The sequence below is a fragment of the Equus przewalskii genome, chromosome 26 (genome assembly GCF_037783145.1).
Source record: "Equus przewalskii isolate Varuska chromosome 26, EquPr2, whole genome shotgun sequence".
NCBI classification, from domain to species: Eukaryota; Metazoa; Chordata; class Mammalia; order Perissodactyla; family Equidae; genus Equus; species Equus przewalskii.
In genome coordinates, this window is record NC_091856.1 from 28233903 (window position 1) to 28251930 (window position 18028).

The 18028-nt window shown below is 43.9% G+C and overlaps 1 protein-coding gene across 1 annotated transcript in view; it reads right to left on the reverse strand.

The window, feature by feature from the left end:
* The window catches only part of PSMB7 (proteasome 20S subunit beta 7), a 56376-nt gene that overhangs the window by 2549 nt on the left and 35799 nt on the right, over window positions 1–18028 (reverse strand). The window contains exon 7 of the mRNA XM_008531420.2: window positions 1029–1180. Coding sequence (XP_008529642.1) covers window positions 1029–1180 — 152 coding nt within the window. The remainder of the gene's footprint in view (window positions 1–1028; window positions 1181–18028) is intronic.

Genomic DNA, 18028 nt, shown 5'->3' on the forward strand with positions numbered 1-18028 from the left:
TGGGAGGTGGCAGAGTTTATAAATACTGCTGTGCTGCATTCAGATGAACCCAGCTGGAAGCGGAGCTCCAGGAGCCCCCTCTTGAGCTGCTCAGGCTCCAGGAAGAGGTCAGGAGCCACAGAATGGTCAAGCAGCCAGACAACCATGTGGGACTGCAAATGAGCAGCTCACCTGCACACACACCAGCCACCAAGGGTTGGAACCTTCCAGTTCTGCTGAACAGATCAACTAGAACCTTGTCCCCCGCCTGAGCCAGCGCCGCACCCCTGAGACAGGCCGCCTACTCAACAGAGGCCATCGCTCCCTGGAGAGCAGGAAGCACCAGTCAGCTCCCAAGGCTAACTTTCAGAGACTTAACCAACGGTTTATGGTTGCCTAGGGCTCTGGGACCACTGTGAGAAACGCTAGGGGCTGGCTGCCCTGAAAACTGCACCTTCTCACAGAATTCAGGGGATTCTTTAAGAGCTAGAGAAAGGACAGCAGGTGAGTCAAACCTCTCCCCCAAAAGCCCCCAGCCTAGGGGCCGGCCCGGTAGTGCAGCGGTTAAGTTCACACGTTCCGCTTCTCAGTGGCCCGGGGTTCGCTGGTTCGGATCCTGGGTGCAGACATGGCACCACTTGGCAAAAGCCATGCTGTGGTAGGTGTCCCACGTATAAAGTAGAGGAAGATGGGCACGGATATTAGCTCAGGGCCAGTCTCCCTCAGCAAAAAGAGGAGGATTGGCAGTAATTAGCTCAGGGCTAATCTTCGTAAAAAAAAAAAAAAAAAAACCCAGCCTAGGGCTCTTTTCTGGGCCCCACTCCACCTCTCCCATCAACATTTTACAAGTTACTTTTCCACATCTGACAGCAGCCCACAGTCATAAAGCAAACAATGGCTCAAAGGTCTGTTGTGTAAGGCTGGCCTGGGGACACTGGATTACCTTAACATGGCTAAGAGTCAGGAGAACCCTGTCCAGATCCCAGAGAGAGATCACGGCTGGCACGGAAGCCAGGGGCCACAGGAAGAATCCCACCTCCTCCACTGACCTCGTCCCCTTCTTGTTGGGCACTGAGTATGGGCGGAGAAAATCCAGCTTGCTCTTGCTGATGACACAGAGATCAATGTTACTTCCAGACCCCAGGTCATTGAAGATGCCAGCTGCAATGGCTTCACTCACCAGCTTCTTGGCTTCCTCCTCCTGAAAAAGAGAATGGTGACAATCATGTCCACAGCGGAACTGAGGGCCTGCTCTCACGTCCACAGAGCACTTTCGGCAGCATGCACAAAATCACCTGCGAGGGAGGCATGCTGTTCAGTGCCCGTTGGATGGACGAAGAAAAGGCCTCAAAGGACCTCAGTGATTTGCAGAAGCTTCCTCAGCCCGTAGAGCAGGACTCAGGCCTCTCAAACCCTTATGCTTGCGTCCCCTCTCCAACACGCTGCTTCACATCAGACAACCGCCACGTAACTGAGGACTGGGGGCTAACAGAGCAATTCAGCCTCTAAAACAGCGGTCAGTAAACTTTCCTTGTCAAGGGCCAGGCAGTAAATATTCTGGGCTTTGTGGATATACAGTCTCTGTCGTAACTACTCAACTCAGTCATGGTAGCACAAGACAGCCACAGACAATACGCAAACAAACGTGTGTGGCTGTGTGCCAATAAAACTTTATTAACAAAAACAGGTGGTGAGCCAAATCTGGCCCATGGGCTGTAGTTTGCTAACTCCTGATAAAAATGTCTAACAATGGTTGGAACCTGCTTTCTGGAAACATAATGAAGAAAGTCAATATTATGGGGGAAAAAACTAACACCAAAACACGACAATAGTTCTGGGAAAATGGTGGCAGAACCAATGAGGACACTTCTTGCTCAAGACAATTTATCACCTCCCACTGACGAGCCTCCATGTTTGCTGAAGTGATTCCTTTCTTTAAATCACTCTCCCTTCTATTTCTCCTTTAAGAAGCAAGTCTAAGTCCCCAAGAGTTACTGGTGAAAAAGTGGATTAATTCATTTCTTATCCAAAAGGCCTATCACACGCCAGGTCCAATGCCAGGAGATAGGGCCACAGAAATGGATGAGGCCCCACGGTTCCCGCCCTGCAGGTACTTGGAGTCCACTGGGGGCATAAAACCCAAGTAACTACAATACAGTGCGATAAGAGCTAACAGAAAAAGCTCTCGGCACACCAGCTGGAAGGGCTGAAAGGTCACACACCAGAAACTCAGAAAACGGCAGTAAAACAGAAGGCAGGCAGCAGAGGCAGCAAGGTGGGACCTGGGGAACACCAAGTTCAAACTCTTTATGCAACACGGGCAAAAATGAACCAATCTCCCAAGGAGGGTCCTCTAACTTGTGCTGCAGTCCCTTCCCACTCCACTGGGACATGAGAATCCACAAGCCTGCAAGCTGAACTAAAGAGCTCCTCCAAGTAACACCCTTTGAGAAACCTGACTCCCCACCCCAAGCTGCAGCCTGAGAGCATCAACCGGCCAATTCACTGACTTCCAGCTGTGGGAAGATGTGAGGGACCACTCAGGGCTCCTGCTCCTCTGCCTGCCATAAGCCAGGAAGTGGGATTCCAGTGACATGAGCACCCTCTACAGCCTGAGAGAAGGATAGAGAAGGCTCTGCTGGATGTGGGATCCTCTGCAACCCAGCAGCAAGGCTAGGAGTCATTCGGAACTTTATCCCACCGGGTTTTCTCACTTCCTCAGTGGCACCTATGTGGGGCCGACGAAGCCAGTTATTCTCTTGCGCATATACAGCCTCGTAAGAATTCATTCAAACAGGATCCTCTACTTGGGAATTCTCTCCTGGACTCAGCGCAGTCCCCGAGGCCAAAAGCCTTACCAGAAACCAGTGAAAGTGGAAGCAAAGAAAGCACCCTAGAGAAGGAGATGGCTGCTGCGGCTGCTGCCACACAGAGAGAAACAGCAGCCACTAACTTAACAAATGCAACCTCATTCCGACTTGATCTTCTTGTTAAACGACCCTAGACACGCGCGTGTTGTGTGTGAGTGCAGGGGGCACCTGCTTATTCCCCTGCTCCTGACCCACCATCTCTTTTCCCCTTCTCTTCTCTGCTGTTTTCCTATCTCCTTCGCTTTGCCATCGCTGCTTTTCTCATCACCACAACTCTGAGCCAGCCAACAGTACCCAGGGAGCGTCACAAATCCTGTGGGCAACACTTGGGCCCGCAGAGCTAAATTCCCCAAGTTATTTTATATTTGGGGGTGGGGATGGGGGAGACTTAGAGGCATCTGAAATATGCACGTGATATGAGGCGTGCAGAGCTAATGTCAATCAATTAGAACTGGCACATAGATACCAGGATGCTGACAGTGCTAAGATTATAGCTGAATCTTCCTCTATTTTGCAAACATTCTATAACGTGAGTAAACTTACAAACTCAAAAATGTGCAAACTTTGACAACCAGAAGGACCTACAACTAAAATATACAACTATGTACTGGGGGAGCTTTGGGGAGAAGAAGGGAAAACAAATGTGCAAACTTTGAAATGGACTATGTAGAGCTTGATCTCCTCATAAAATTATGGTATATGCTGTTATTTAAGTGTGACTGCCTTTAAAAACTGGGAATTTGCCCTTTAAATTCCTTTCCTCCCCACCAATTCTAGGGAAGGTCATTCGTTAAGGAAGAAAATCTCACATCCCAGGTCTTCCCCGTCCCACCCCTCCGACACCAGGACCGAAGATGCTGTGAAATGGAATGAGCTGTACGTTCTACTGGGCGCCTGCTGTGATGAGCCAAGTACCAAGTCCGGCACTCTGGTGGCCATCATTCTTGCCCCCGCCCACAACCGTCTTTTGGGGTTACTATCGTCAGAAACTATGGCTCAGAGTCAATGCCTCGCCCAAAGTCACACAGCTAGTAAACAGGAAGACGTCTCCTTCAGGCTCCAGAGCCGGAATGCCACAGCGCCACACCAGCTCACAGGGAACTATCTCAGCTGTGGGCTGGGGGCTCCTTGGCAAGTACAGGACAGAGGACAGCAGCTCCCTGATTCATTCAGGCTATGTCACTCCCCCATCACCAAGGATCTCCAGAACCTGGGCAAGTTTAAGAGAAGGAGGATGGTTGCCAATTTCTCTTTGGGTCACCTAGCAGCTCCTCTGACAGTCATTTCCATGGTAGGGGCAGGAGGCCCTGTGTTTCCAAGACTGCCCACAGATGGCCACCTAAATGTTTCTACCCTGTAACATGGCAGAGATCAATATAAAAAGATCCAAGGTCTTATTTCACCTATCTCTCACCCCCACCAAAACCCTCAAAATGCAAGTAGGGTAAAAATCACCAAGACTCTATTGTCTACCCATTACTTACAGAGTTAATGTCTTCAACAAATATTTACAGGCACCTACTACGTTCCAGGAACTGCTTATGTCGAATACTGTCTTTTACCATAGTATTTCCATATCCAGAATTCTAGTCACATATGCAAATATGCTACTGGGCATATTCATACTGTGTTTTCTTTATAGTAGAATTTCACAATTAAACAACTCTTGTCTTTAACACGTGCTACCAAATATTTAGGAAAACTATCAAGAAAAACCACAAACTAAAAGCAAGAGGCGAGGAAACACCACATTTTCATCTGTGTCTGGCCCACGATAAACGCAGGAAGCACCGTTCCTTCCTTTCACAGGGAAACCACACCTCCCTCTTCTGGAAGATGTGGAGTGACCCGAGCTCTGAGCAGCATCTGCCTGGGGACAGCTGCTCCAGAGGGGCTCTGACGAGGGCCCTGCAGAGCCCTGAACCCAGCTGGTCAGGCCCAGGTGTGATGTCCTCCCCTAGCCAGCTGCTCATGGATTTCCATTGCTAGTCACAAGGGAACTTGGAATCAGTGTGTTGATGGATTAGCAGAACTCATCCTGGCTACCAGAAAAATGGTCCTCCAGGCCAATGGCAGCTTCCTTTTACTTTGAGATGCTCAGCCAAAAGACCACCATGACCCCGGTGATCAAAAGGTAGTTGGGGAACCTAGGTTCAAGGTCATCTGGCAGATGTGGAGGCAGACAGACTGGGTTTGAATCCCCAGTTTCCCACTTATTGCTGTGCAACCTTGGGCAAGTCACTTTACCTCTCTGAGTTCACTGTCCTCCTCTGTAATAGAGTGATGATAAATTAGGATTTATCACAAAATTGCTGCAAGAATTAAAAATAAAGTATAGAAAGCACCTACTATAGTGTCTGGCATGTAGATGCTGCTTAATAAATGGTAACTTATTTAATAAAGCAAGCCAGAGGGCTCCTTGAGACACAGTTTAGCTCTAAGCAGTGCCTGCCTGTACCAAACCCCAGGCCAGGAGGAGGAGGTCCAAACAAACCTGCTGACAAATCCTCACACAGTGCCATGGAGAAGCTCCTATAATAATTAATCCAAGCAAAAAGCACACTCCCTAAAAGTTCGGAGAATATAAAAGGAGCACTTCCTGCTTTATGGCTACAAAGACCAAACTAACTGGGAATATCAGTCCCCCGGGCCACCCCTGCTTCTTAAATGAGATTACAATAAGAGTGATGTACTGTACCACAAGTCAGCTGTGACAAGCAGCACTTTATAGAGCTATCTGTTTGTCTCCATCACCGCATCGCACAATGTGTCCCTGGACTCCAATGTGCAGCTCCATTTACCGCTACATGACAAATGGGCAGCACTTGTAAAAGGCACAAAGAGGTCCACGTCGGCCATGTAATGGTCACCACAGCTGTACCCGAGTGCTTGAGGGGACAAAACAGACCCCCAAGTTCATTAAACTGACCAGTAATGGATCTTTCAAAAAGTGCCTTAGGAATCGTACAGAAAAGGCTAAAATAAATAACTCAGCATGGAAGGCTAATCTGAAATGGTGTTTGATAAATTATTTATAACACAGGCGATTGTCTGCATTTAATATTGGAGCTACTAGTAGCATCTTTAAAAGATGATTTATGTGTTGTAATGCTATTAAACTTTATATTGGCCCACTGCTGGCTATAAAGTCTGCTGAGATTTAGAGAATGAGTTTTAAACTGTCACTGCAGCATCACAGGAGATGGAGGCCGTATTAAATCTTTACTTTAAACCTGTTATCTAGAGAGTTGCATTTTGTAGACACTCACAAACTGATAGATTACCTTGGCATGCGCTATGGTGCAGGCCCAAAATAGTACTGCAAAGAAACTTCTCCACATTATTCTCGTCCACAGCTACAATCGAATTTCTCTTCTCACTTAAGTGGTTTCTAGATTGGGAATGTCACCAGAGTAAAATATGGGTGCCCAGCCAATGGGCGCCCTGGACAGTTCAGCATCAAATTAATAGTCTTTAAATAAACCCTCTCCGTTCAACTGCTCAGTTCCGCATTCTCAGCAGTGCTTTGCTCATGCTGGAGGCAGGCAGAATATTAAATATGCATTTGACTGAAAACCTAACACTATTTTAAATACAACTGTGGAACATGAAAATATGTGTATCTGGCAAGTCATTTGAAAAAAATCAATTTGTAACTTGTTTTTTTAATTCTTTAAAAAGAAATTAAATTCATTATTTGCTGGAAAATATATTCCATTTATGTAGCAGAATCACTGACATTAAGGAGTTGAAAAAGGAAGAAATCTTCAGCCTTTTCTGTGAAGAATAGAGCTTTCCTGGCTCTCCTGTTTTCCTGGGCATTGAAGAGGTGTCCCTTTGCCTTCTGTCCCATGGTCACGTCAGGAGTCAAGGGACAGTGGCTCTCCTACCTTTGCTCAAGGGTAATAAGGATGTGGGTGGCAGCACAGCTGAACTCGCACACAACTTTCATCAATTTTCCTATTTACTACCAAATCTACAAGGACCATTTAGTTCGTGACAGTTTGCACCTTTACTCAACAACTAAGGATTTTACTCAAGAAGAATGAAGTAGTCCAAATTGATCTTGGAAAATCCACATATCTTTTGTCAGTAGGATCTGAAACAGCAAAAAATGCCATTGCTCTGATGATCTCAGCAGAGCAGATCAAAGTCTGGGTGTGACAAGAGTTTGGACTCCAAGAAGAGGACCAAAACCATGTCGTCTCCATCTCTGTATCCCAGGCGCTAGCAAGTGCTTAGCACGGACATCAACAAATGAAAAATGAAAAACTGAATCAACGTCAAATGCACTCATGGCTTTGCCAAACTAAGAGACGAAATTAATTATGAGACACATAGATACCAAAATGGGATAATTCCAAAACTGCACCAGTCACAAGTGGGGACCAGGAAACAAAAGCACTCAAAGCCAGTTCAACACTCACGAGGAAGAGGTTTAAGCACAATGTTCTGGGGCGGCCTGTCGACATGCTGAGGTTCTGACTATGCCACCGATGCGGCCTGAAGGAGTCATTCACAGCCGATGGTTGAATAAAATTTAAAGAGCTCAAAAATGTGTTTAAAACAGTCCCCCCAAAAGCAGTATGCTTCCTGCACTTTGTAAGAGACCGGATGCATCCCATGTGTAGCCACATATTTTATAGAGGAAAAGGTTAATTTTTTTTCAGACTGGCCTGTGTGACAAATGCAAAGTTGTCCGAGTTTTTGACTTGAGCTGTTCGGGTAAACACAGTCTGCCTGTGTGAACACCTGGGAATTGTTGGGTGCAACTGACATGCAGCTGGTGCTGAGTGCCCAGAGCAGGGAGTGAGGTGAGTGACGGTGTCTCTACCATCTCTACCAAGATGGCGCTGCCAATTCTTCCCTCGATAGCCTTTTCTGGCGCCCAGCATCTGGGTGATGCGAATAGTGAAGGGCAAACATGCTGTGAGTGCAGGAGTGACTAAAGGGGTTTTCAGCAGGGATGGGAAGGAAGGAGTGCTCATGTTCAAGGAACTGCCAAGCAAGTCACTGCCAACGTGGCCTGTCCCAGATCACTGAAGGACGCAAATGCCTGATCACAACTCAGTCTGAGAAGAGGAGAGGTCCGAGGCTGCACAACCGCAATGAGGCAGAAAAGGCGGCCACAGAGCACTGCAGAACAAGAGCTGGGTCACTCATGAACACAGTACTTAACTCTCTCTGAGCCACAGCGTGCCCGTCAGAAGACCGGAATAATGCCTCTGTCCAAGAGCTGATGGGAGGAATAAAGGGACAGGAAGCGTCCTTGACACACAGATTTTACAAACAGAAGTGTCAGCAAGTTCTAGGAGAGAAGGAAAGAGGCAAGGGTGTGAGAGAACTTGTAACACGGGCACCTGCCACATCCCTGGGTCTGAGCCAACACTTATGTTACTTATTTAATCCTTATAACCACTGCCGTACAGCTGAGGAAACTGAAGCTCTAGAAAGGCTGGCTGATGTGCTCAAAGGCACGTGGCCATGTGCAAGTGGAGGCGAGGATCCGTGCCAAGTTAGTGCCTGGCATCACCAAAGTCCATGTCTTCCTATCACACCACAGGAAAATCAGTGGTGGGCAAGAGGTTTTGCTGGATTCTGAGAGAGCGAAAGGAAGGAAAAACACCTAAGCTTCCAGAGGGAAAAGGACCAAGCGAGACGGGAACATATTGCTTTCCACAAGGAAAAGAAATCAGCGTTCACAGCATATGTGTATACAAATATATATTTCCAAGGCTGCATTGAATCAAATATAATCAGAGAAAAAAACAAGAAAGACTGGGTTTAAAGATAGAGTGAGAAATATGCTCAACAATCCTCCAAATAAAAACCAAGCTGCCCCAGGTAGTAATAAGATCTTAATAATATTTCTCTCTCTCCATAAAACAATGTGGTCAGTGATAACTTTGCCAGCATATTCCTGGAGATGCTGAAAGGGCTATCACCTGAAAACGGGGGGAAATGAAGTGAATTTGCTCCTTGGGTCACAACAAAAATAAAAAAGAAGAGCCACGTTCACACTGGGCCTATCCATCTCCAAGTCTGGAGGATGGAAACCCACTACAGAGTGCAGGGTACATGAGAGGTGGCTATTATGGGAACTGTATTATACTGCATGATCCTGCTCCTACAGCCCCATAAGGATTAGGAAGGATTGGAAGGAGAGCCAGGCACGCAGAGAGCGCCCTTATTCTAGGAAGTTTAAAGATGGCCACATACGAAGCAAATTTCAAATGATGCAAAACCCTTGAAAGAAATGTAGCATTTACTAATGCTCTGATACTAATATGCTCCACAGACACTGTGCTAAACACCGGGAGAAGGTCTGAACAGACAAAGACCCTACCCACGAAGAGTTAAGAGTCCAGAGGGGACACAAGCAGAAAGCTCACTGCAATAAGCTAAGAGTTATTAAGAGGCAGCCCTGACAATGAGACTACGGGTGTACAGAGGTCTCATGGGGCACAGGTGAAGAAGACTGGGCTGAGTCCTGACATCCAAGTAAATGGTAGCCAAGCCAAAGGACACAAGTGATGGCAGGAGTAAAGCTGTGAAAATGGGAAGAAGAAAGGTGTGGTCAGGTAGGTAGTTCAGTGTGGCTGAGTACCTGAGAACCTCATGGGCCATCCAGAGAGCCAGCCCTTCAGACTAGGCAGTGGGAAGACGTGGGAAATTTTAAGCTGCTGAATTAGTACATAGTTGGATTTGTGCTTTTTGAAATTACAATCTGGAAGCAGTGGGAGAGGAGAGGCCAAAGGCAGGCAATAGGAGAGCAGATGATTCTAACAGTCCCAATGAGAGATGGTGGTAGGCCAGCAGGGGCAGGAAGGAGCATCGACAGGACTGGGAGGCTGGACGAGGGAGAGGAGGAAGCAGCAGTCAGGTGGGAATGCAGGAGACGGAGAAGCAGGGGGTGCCACCTGGACTTCAGCATCAGTCACGGGCACTGACCAAACTGAACAAACTCGGCCTTCCCAGAAAGGCCTTTTGTAACTTCTTGGCAGCTATTTTTCTGGTGGGTTGATGGGAGACAATGATTAACTTAATTATATATTCTAGACGCTGGTAAGCTTCTGCAGTAGGCACACTAAAGGGTGTCACCAAAAAGGAACAAGACAAAGGTAGAGCCAGGGAAAGTATACCGAGGTCGCTCTGGAAAAAAAAGACCTAGGCTGTAACCAACTTGTAAATGCCAGTTCATTGGCACTGGCTCTCAAAATATGTCATCTGGCCTCTGGAATGTGGTAGAAAGAGTATAAGGGATTGGTTAACAATGGGGAAAAGAGCCGAAAGAATGTAAAGAAAGCAGCTCTAAGGGAGGATCCTGGTCATGAGGGTTTGGCCATGTGCAAAGTAATGAGGAAGCAGAAGTGGACATGCCCAAGTAAAGCAGACCCGCGAGAGGAGATGGGGGCTAGGAGGGAGCAAAGAATTTAAGAGAACCAAGAGATCCAGCTATGAATCTAGTCCTGTTACTTACAAGCTATGTGACCCTGGTGGTAAAGTCACTCAACATTTTTAAGTCCCAACTTCCTCATCTGCAAAAGAGGCCTAAAAGCCTACAGCACCAGGGTGGTCGTGAGGGCTAAACGAAGTACTCTATGCACTGAAGAAGCTGCTAGCACAGGGCCTGGCATGCAGGCAGCCCATGAAAGATGCTAACCTGATCCAATCTACCCCTTTCTCTAATGGTCACAAACACGGTTATCAAAAGCCTAGCTTCCAGAACTACCACTGCAACGGGCAACTGAGAATAACTCAGTACTTTGGTTTTCTGACTCCCAGTTCAAAGCAAATCAGTGATGAAAGGAGTCATTACACTGCAAAGGAAATTCAAACTAATGCCATAAAACCCTGTGTTCACATGCGCATCTTCCATACAGAATTTACTCCTATGTCAATAAGAAGTGTGTGAAGTAGCACATTTTCATGTATTATATTTCACTAGCAATTGTATCCTAAAAGAAGGCAGGAAGAGAACTTACGTTCACTGTGTGCAGGCACTGTGCCAAGTACATTATTCCACTTACTCTTCCAAATAACCCTTTAAGGTAGGCACTACCTTATGCCCACTTTAAAAATCCAGGAAACCAAGGCTCAGAGGGCAAGTGACTAACTCAAAGGCACGTGGCCGACAACCGAGATTCAACCGAGTTTTGTCTGACCCCAGAGCCTACATTTGTTTCACTCAGGACAGCAGAACCTCAAAACAATTAGTCTCCAAAAAAGTAATGATGCTTGTCTAGTCCTTAGATGTAACTGATAAATCACTCATGGGTTTACCTTTTTAAGGCAGTTTACCTCTAAAATTGTTTAAAGTTGCAAATATATTGCTTAAATAATGATACTCCATCATTCCCTTATTCATCTGGCTTGTTACACGTGGTAAACTTAAGGATATTCTAATGAATTTCTCCAATACAGAATGTACACTCATCAAACGCCAAAGCAAAAGCCGAGCAAATTCATGGCATCAGTGCTACATCCCAGTGTGTACATTCCCCCAAAACACACACAAAACCTCTCAGCAAACAGAATGAGTCCAACTGTCTTTAACCACCCTGTATATGTCAATGAAAAAGATACCATTTAATTTAATTTTCCCATCAGGCCATTTGTTGATTGTAAATATTAACTAAAACTGACCAAGGAAAGGCAAGTGCACTTTAATTTTCCTTTAACACTGTGGGGAAGGAGTGGTGAGAGGCTAAGTGCAAACTTTTGTTAAGCCTGCCTGCAGTGGACAAACACGGTCCTCCTAACACGCCCTTCAAGTGCCGCCTATGCCCATCCTGAGATAGAGTTTTGTATTTTATAAAGGGGGCCACAGGGATGACACAAGAGGCAAAAATCAGTCTTCCACCCAGACCTCTGCAAAGCCATGTGGGCACTTTCCACTGGACCCCGTTTTTACTCCTCTATCACCCCAATTCAATATACCTGAGTTAAAATAAACCAATGTACTTGTCAAGGAACCAAAGTTAATGAATCCTTAGATGTGTTTAATATTCTGATGTCACTGCAGTTCTCATCTTAGGAAAACTATATTCCCACACAGGAGGATGGCGACTGCGAGGGCGACAGTGTCCCACAGATACAATGTTCATTGCAAACATTTTCAAAAATCTGTACTACCAGGTGGAATTTTAAAATACCTATTTAGCACAACTTCATATTTTTAAAAATTTTTGTTTCTGCACAATTTCAGGGTTAGAGGAGAGGGGTATAAATTACCTCACAAAAACCCACAAGTCACATTATTTGTTAAGGTTAAAACTTTAACTACCTTCCTGAGGTATGCTGCTGGGCTCTCATTACAGCAGGTAATCCCACATTCCGCCACGCACAACACACTAAGTACCAGCATCTCCCAATTACACTGCCACGTAAATCTCAAAGGACATCTGAAAAGCCTACACAGCTCCTGCACCCACTGCCGAAACACAGCCACCTCTAATGGAACATGGCAGCTTTCTAAACTAAATATTCACACGCAGGGACAGGGAGGCGAAACTCGGCCTTATCCCACACTGAAGAGCAGACGCTAATTACAGGGCCACACTGACTCGGGAAATGACCACCCAGACAACTTGAGACACTGTCTGGAGTTTCGTTTTCCTATTTCCAAATATGTTCAGCTGTCCAAACTTCCAGGATTACACAACTGAGAGAGAGGACGTTAGGGCAGGAGCCCCCAGGCCTTTGTACCTGACGCCTCCATCTAGAAGGGTCTCCTCTCGTCTTCAGGTTCCCTGTTCCACTCCTTCCTCAAACCCCAAGACCAAAAAACTCGTGAGGAGTCGCACGCTGTGAGGCCACCTTAAAGTCCCCAGGACAGAGCACATCAACTCTCCTCTGTGGCACCTCTATGCCCCGCTTCTGGGTGCCGTTTTCGGACTTTTTACCTCAGACTTTCAACAGTTGTTTGTGGGCCTGTCCACCCTACTAGGCTGTAAATGTCACTAAGAAAGGCACCATGTCTCATAACTAGGAACAGAGCTTGGCACCCAGTTAGAGATCAGTAAAACTCAAGTGAATGGAACCCAAGGTCACCTTTCATATCTCAGACGGACCCTCATCTATGAATAGTTTACAAAGGCCTTAATGGCAACTCCAATGGGGATACAGGTGTGCTTCTGATGGTGTAAGTACCAAGAAACTTCTGGTTTCTTTGCCCACTCCCCTTCTACCTTTGCCAGTTTTGATGTGTTGCAGAGATTTTTGAGAAAGCACCTTTTTTTAAAGCCTTTATAATATCAGAAGGTATCCAGGGTATATTTGTTCTTACCGTAATCATTTGGCTATTTTTGGAACTGTTTTCACCTCGGCTAGCAAAACCTAGACTTGATATAGGCTGTGATGCAAAAAAATCACTGTCATAATAGTAGTAATGGCTTTGAAATATCTCATCTAAGCCAACTTTACTCTCATGCCTCTTAAGAATTGCCAATTCCGTCAAATATTGGCAGTTCCATTTATTCAGATCTTCCGATACATAAAATTTGCTGACTTTTCCCCCTTTGAGTTGATACAGATATATGAAAACTGTGAAGCTTTTTTTTTTGGCTAGAAATGAAACTTCTCTGCCTGTGCAAATTATAGGGGCATTTTTAAATTACCATATGTTTTAGATCAGAAGGTAAAAACAGTACAGCAGCCCATGAAAACTTTCCAGCCCGTGAAAGCTGACAATTAACTCAGTGAAATGCAGCTTGGGCCCCTCAAGAACTCCCACCCTTATAGGTAGCAGTCCCATTTAACATGTAAATATCCTGCGTTAGTAAGTTTACCATTTTTATTTTACGGTCGTTTACCTGTGCCATGTAAATGTAGATAGATACCACATTTGAATATTTAGCCCCAAATGTTATTTTAAACTTAATTTTTCCATAGAGCTATATGATTAAAAAAAAATAAGAAGAAACTTTCCTAAAATTCTGAATCACACTTCAGTGTATATTAACAAACGTGTACTGTTTGGCTGCTTTGCACACCCACATGCCCACCACCTCCCCCTTTCTGATATCGCACACCACACAAGTATAATAAACCATGTTAATATTTCATACCACTGTGAAATATGCTGGAGTATCAATTCAACATCTGCTGTCTTTAGGGTCCGGGAGTCCCGCAGAGACACTTTCAATTTGTAATTGAGTTCTATGCTGAATTAATCAGCAGTTTATCTTTTTTACTAAAATAACGTCTTCACCACTAACCCAGATTTACATTAACAATTTATGCCAAATTACCTGCCAAGGCAAAACTTATAAGATTCTAAGCTACCATCCAGTAACATTCAGTCCTATATTTCATTTCTTATATTTCTCTAACCTATACACAACAAAAGTGGAAATCCATTGTTCAAGGGCTTGTGAGCCTCTAACCACAGAAGACCTCTGGGATTCCCGACACAGGGTCTCACTCTTGACAGTGAAATTTGGGGGGCCACTGTTCAATAAGTGGCGATGATTCAAAATGTTTACAAAATAAGACTTCTAGAATGAAATGAAATCGGTGAATAATAAAAGAGCTTCTTTTCTTTCTTTTCCCAAGGAGCTATGGCATTCCAAATCTTGGCTTGGCTTGAGTAACAGAAAATGACAACCTAGATAAAGCGAGCATTTTTAGTGGCTTAAATTATGTCCCTGAGACCCAAATTAGCAAAGGCAACTCAATTTGATAAGAGATGGATAAAGAAGTCCATTTTCTCTTGGATACCATGATGCAGAATATTTTATTAGCAACAAGATCTTCCTTTTAACTCCATCTCTATAGCTGAAAGTCACTAAACATTTATTTCTATTCCATATTACCCCCGAATCTCGCTCTTGCCTCTCTCTGATTAAACAGTCTCTGGTCACAGAGAAGTTACATTTTGCCTGCTGGATCTTTGCCACAGGTGCAGCAAGCAATATACTTTGTGAAACATTTCTCCTATATGGTATATTTTCCCTTACATTTCAGTTATAGGAAGTATGTAAAGTGAAAACATTTCAAATGGAACACCTGCTCCAAAGAAATGTATCATAAATAATTACCTATCTAGTATGGAGTAAAATAAATCCTTCTTTTCAATCTACTTTGCCCATAGCTGTATAAGGGATTTCCACCATCATACAGAATGGCCTCTTTCAATACTAACTCTGGATTACAGCCCCAAGTGTAATGTCGTGCAATCAGTTGGTACTCCATAAAGGATCTGCCAACTGATTATATACTGATTATATAAGAAAATGAAATTCAGTGTTTACAGAGCAGGGTAGAAGATACAGAAAAATTTTTGCACAGAAATATTTTTGACAGAAAAATCAACAAAGAATTCTCAAAGTCAATAACTACAGCAGTATACCACTTGTAGTACTTTCATTATGCCTCAAAAAATTGGAAATACAGAGCTTCAAACTTTACACAAGGTCACTTTCCTAAAATTTGTTGATTCTCAAATTCCAGAGGCCAGGCCCCCAGAGAAATCCATTCCCAGCTCAGTGGAGATTGTGGTAAACTATACCTTTCTTCCAGGCCTCCTCCCATTGAACCTCCTTATACTTCCTAAGAATAAATGGGAAGAATAAGACACACTTTCTAAAATTTCTTTCACCCCTTGCCCGAAATATCCCACTTTGAACTTCAACTTTTATCAAAGGTAGGATACCATGGCAAAGGTGGAAATGATAACCAGCCACCACCATTAACTGAGGCTCTGGAGATACAGAGACAAGGAAGACACAGACTCGGCCAGAGGCAGAGATATTTAAATGGCCATTCTAAGTCAAGGAAGACTAAGGAATCCTAGAGAATCAAAGGGAGAGAAGCAATTACATATGAAATCCCAAACTCTGTACAGTAGGGAGCAAAGTCTTGCTCTTGAACATCAGGTGAAAGACCCAAGAAAACTTCCATTTGCCCCATAATATAAACCACCACAGGGGCCGGCCCCATGGCCGAGTGGTTAAGTTCATGCGCTCCACTTCGGCGGCCCAGGGTTTCGCTGGTTCGGATCCTGGGCTCGGATGTGGCACCGCTGGTCAAGCCATGCTGAGGCGGCATCCCACAAAGCACAACCAGAGGCACGCACAACTACAACATACAACTATCTACTGGGGGGCTTTGGGGAGAAGAAGAAAAAAGACAAAACAGAAGATTGGCAATAGTTGTTAGCTCAGGTGCCAATCTTTAGAAAAAAACCACAAAATGACAGTGTAAGCAAGAAGATCCAAGGAAGTAACCTTAAATCAAGAAGTCACCTTCTAGCACCTACAACATGACTGACAAACATTAATGTACAACTGAAATTTCACAAGATTGTAACCTATCAATAACTCAATAAAAAAGAAAAGAAAAAAAAAAAAAGTCGTCACCTTCTACTTCTCCAAAGTCGGCCCACCGGTGGGTTCAAATTCAGGAGAACAAACTCAGTTTTTAAAAGGAGGACAACTCAAAATATCTGGCACTGGCGAGAAGCTTTAACCATCAACAGTGTCTTCTCATTATCATTTATTCTAAAGCTTTAAGGGCCATTCTCCAACTCACCCACTGAACCATAAGGCCAACTTTACTATCTGTTCATTTGTAAAATTAACTGTTTAACTCCACTGGAAATCACTAATAAGAATAATTCTAATCAGGGTTCCAGAGATTATATCTTTGGGTTTTGACATCTCTAAAAACTAGTGCTTTACATTAAATACAACCACAGAGAAAATTATTGGGGAAAATTAACACATTTTTTGATCCCAACAATAAAGACACAATTTACTACATCTAATGCTTCAGGTCTTAAGGAAAGCCAATATGCAGAATTATGACCAAAAGCAAATGACAGAAACAGCCTCAGGGAGAGCCTCTAAAAGGGACCTTTCAATATTTAAACAATTGTACAACCAACTCAATTAGTGCCCAAATCCAGTGCATAAGAAAGTTTGTCAGGGGTTTCAATAGTTCCATCTCAACATCGCCATAGTTGCATTAGTTCTTAATAAATAAGGAACCCATCAAAACCACAATGAGATACCAACTCACACCCACCAGGATGGCTATAATCAAAAAGACAGATAATAAGTGCTGGCGAGGATAAGAAATTAGAATTTTTATACATTGCTAGTGGCCAAGCCACTACTGGAAACCAGCCTGGCAGTTTCTCAAAAGGTTAAACACAGAGATACCACAAGAACCAGCAATTGCACTCCCAGGTATATACCCAAGAGAAATGACAACGTATATCCACAGAAAAACTTGTCCACAAATGTCCACAGCAGCATTATTCATAATAGCCAAAAGTGAAAACAATCCAAATGTCTATCACCTAATGAATGGATAAATAAAATATGGTATAGCTATACAATGGAATACTATTCAACCATAAAAAGGAATGAAATGCCAATATATGCTACAACATTGATGAAATATTATGAAAATATTATAAGTTAAAGATGCCAGTCATAAAAGACCACATATTGTATGATTCTTGTCATATGAAATGTCCAGAATAGGTAAGTCTATAGAGACAGAAAGCATATTAGTTGTTGCCTAGGGCTGGGAGGGTTGGGGGTAAATGTGGAGTGACTGCTAATGGGTATGGCGTTTCTTTTGAGGGCAACGAAAATGTTCTAAAATTGATTCAGATAGTTGTACAACTCTGTGAATTTACTAAAAACCCTTGAGTTGTACACTTAAAGTAGGTGAGTTGTATGGACATAAATTATATCTCAATGAAGCTGTTATTAAAATAATAAGCTGTCCAACATTTTTAGACCAGAGGACCTAAAAAAAGTGAAAACATCTAGTGACATGTCACAAGTCAATCAAAGAACTCACATTCTAATTTTTTAAAAGCTGGAGACCACAATAAACAAAAATATCAGCATAAATCCTTAAAAGTATTTACCAAGAAAGAATTTCAGCTCTAACTATATATTTTCCCCCAGACATACAAGGTACCTAAAGAGATGTAGCAACCAGACAAACATAACCTTAAAATCTAAAACTCAGGAAAAGTGAGTCAAGCTCAGCTCATTAAGCTGACACCTATTAAAGCGCTACAAGAAAAACAGTCTTAAACACCACCAATCTCAATACAGACAGGAAAATCGCTGTTTATGATAGCTATCGAAGGTCAGGTTTTTGCTTTTTTTAAATTTTGCATTTACTTAAAACTCTGTTTGATGCCAACAGGGTTC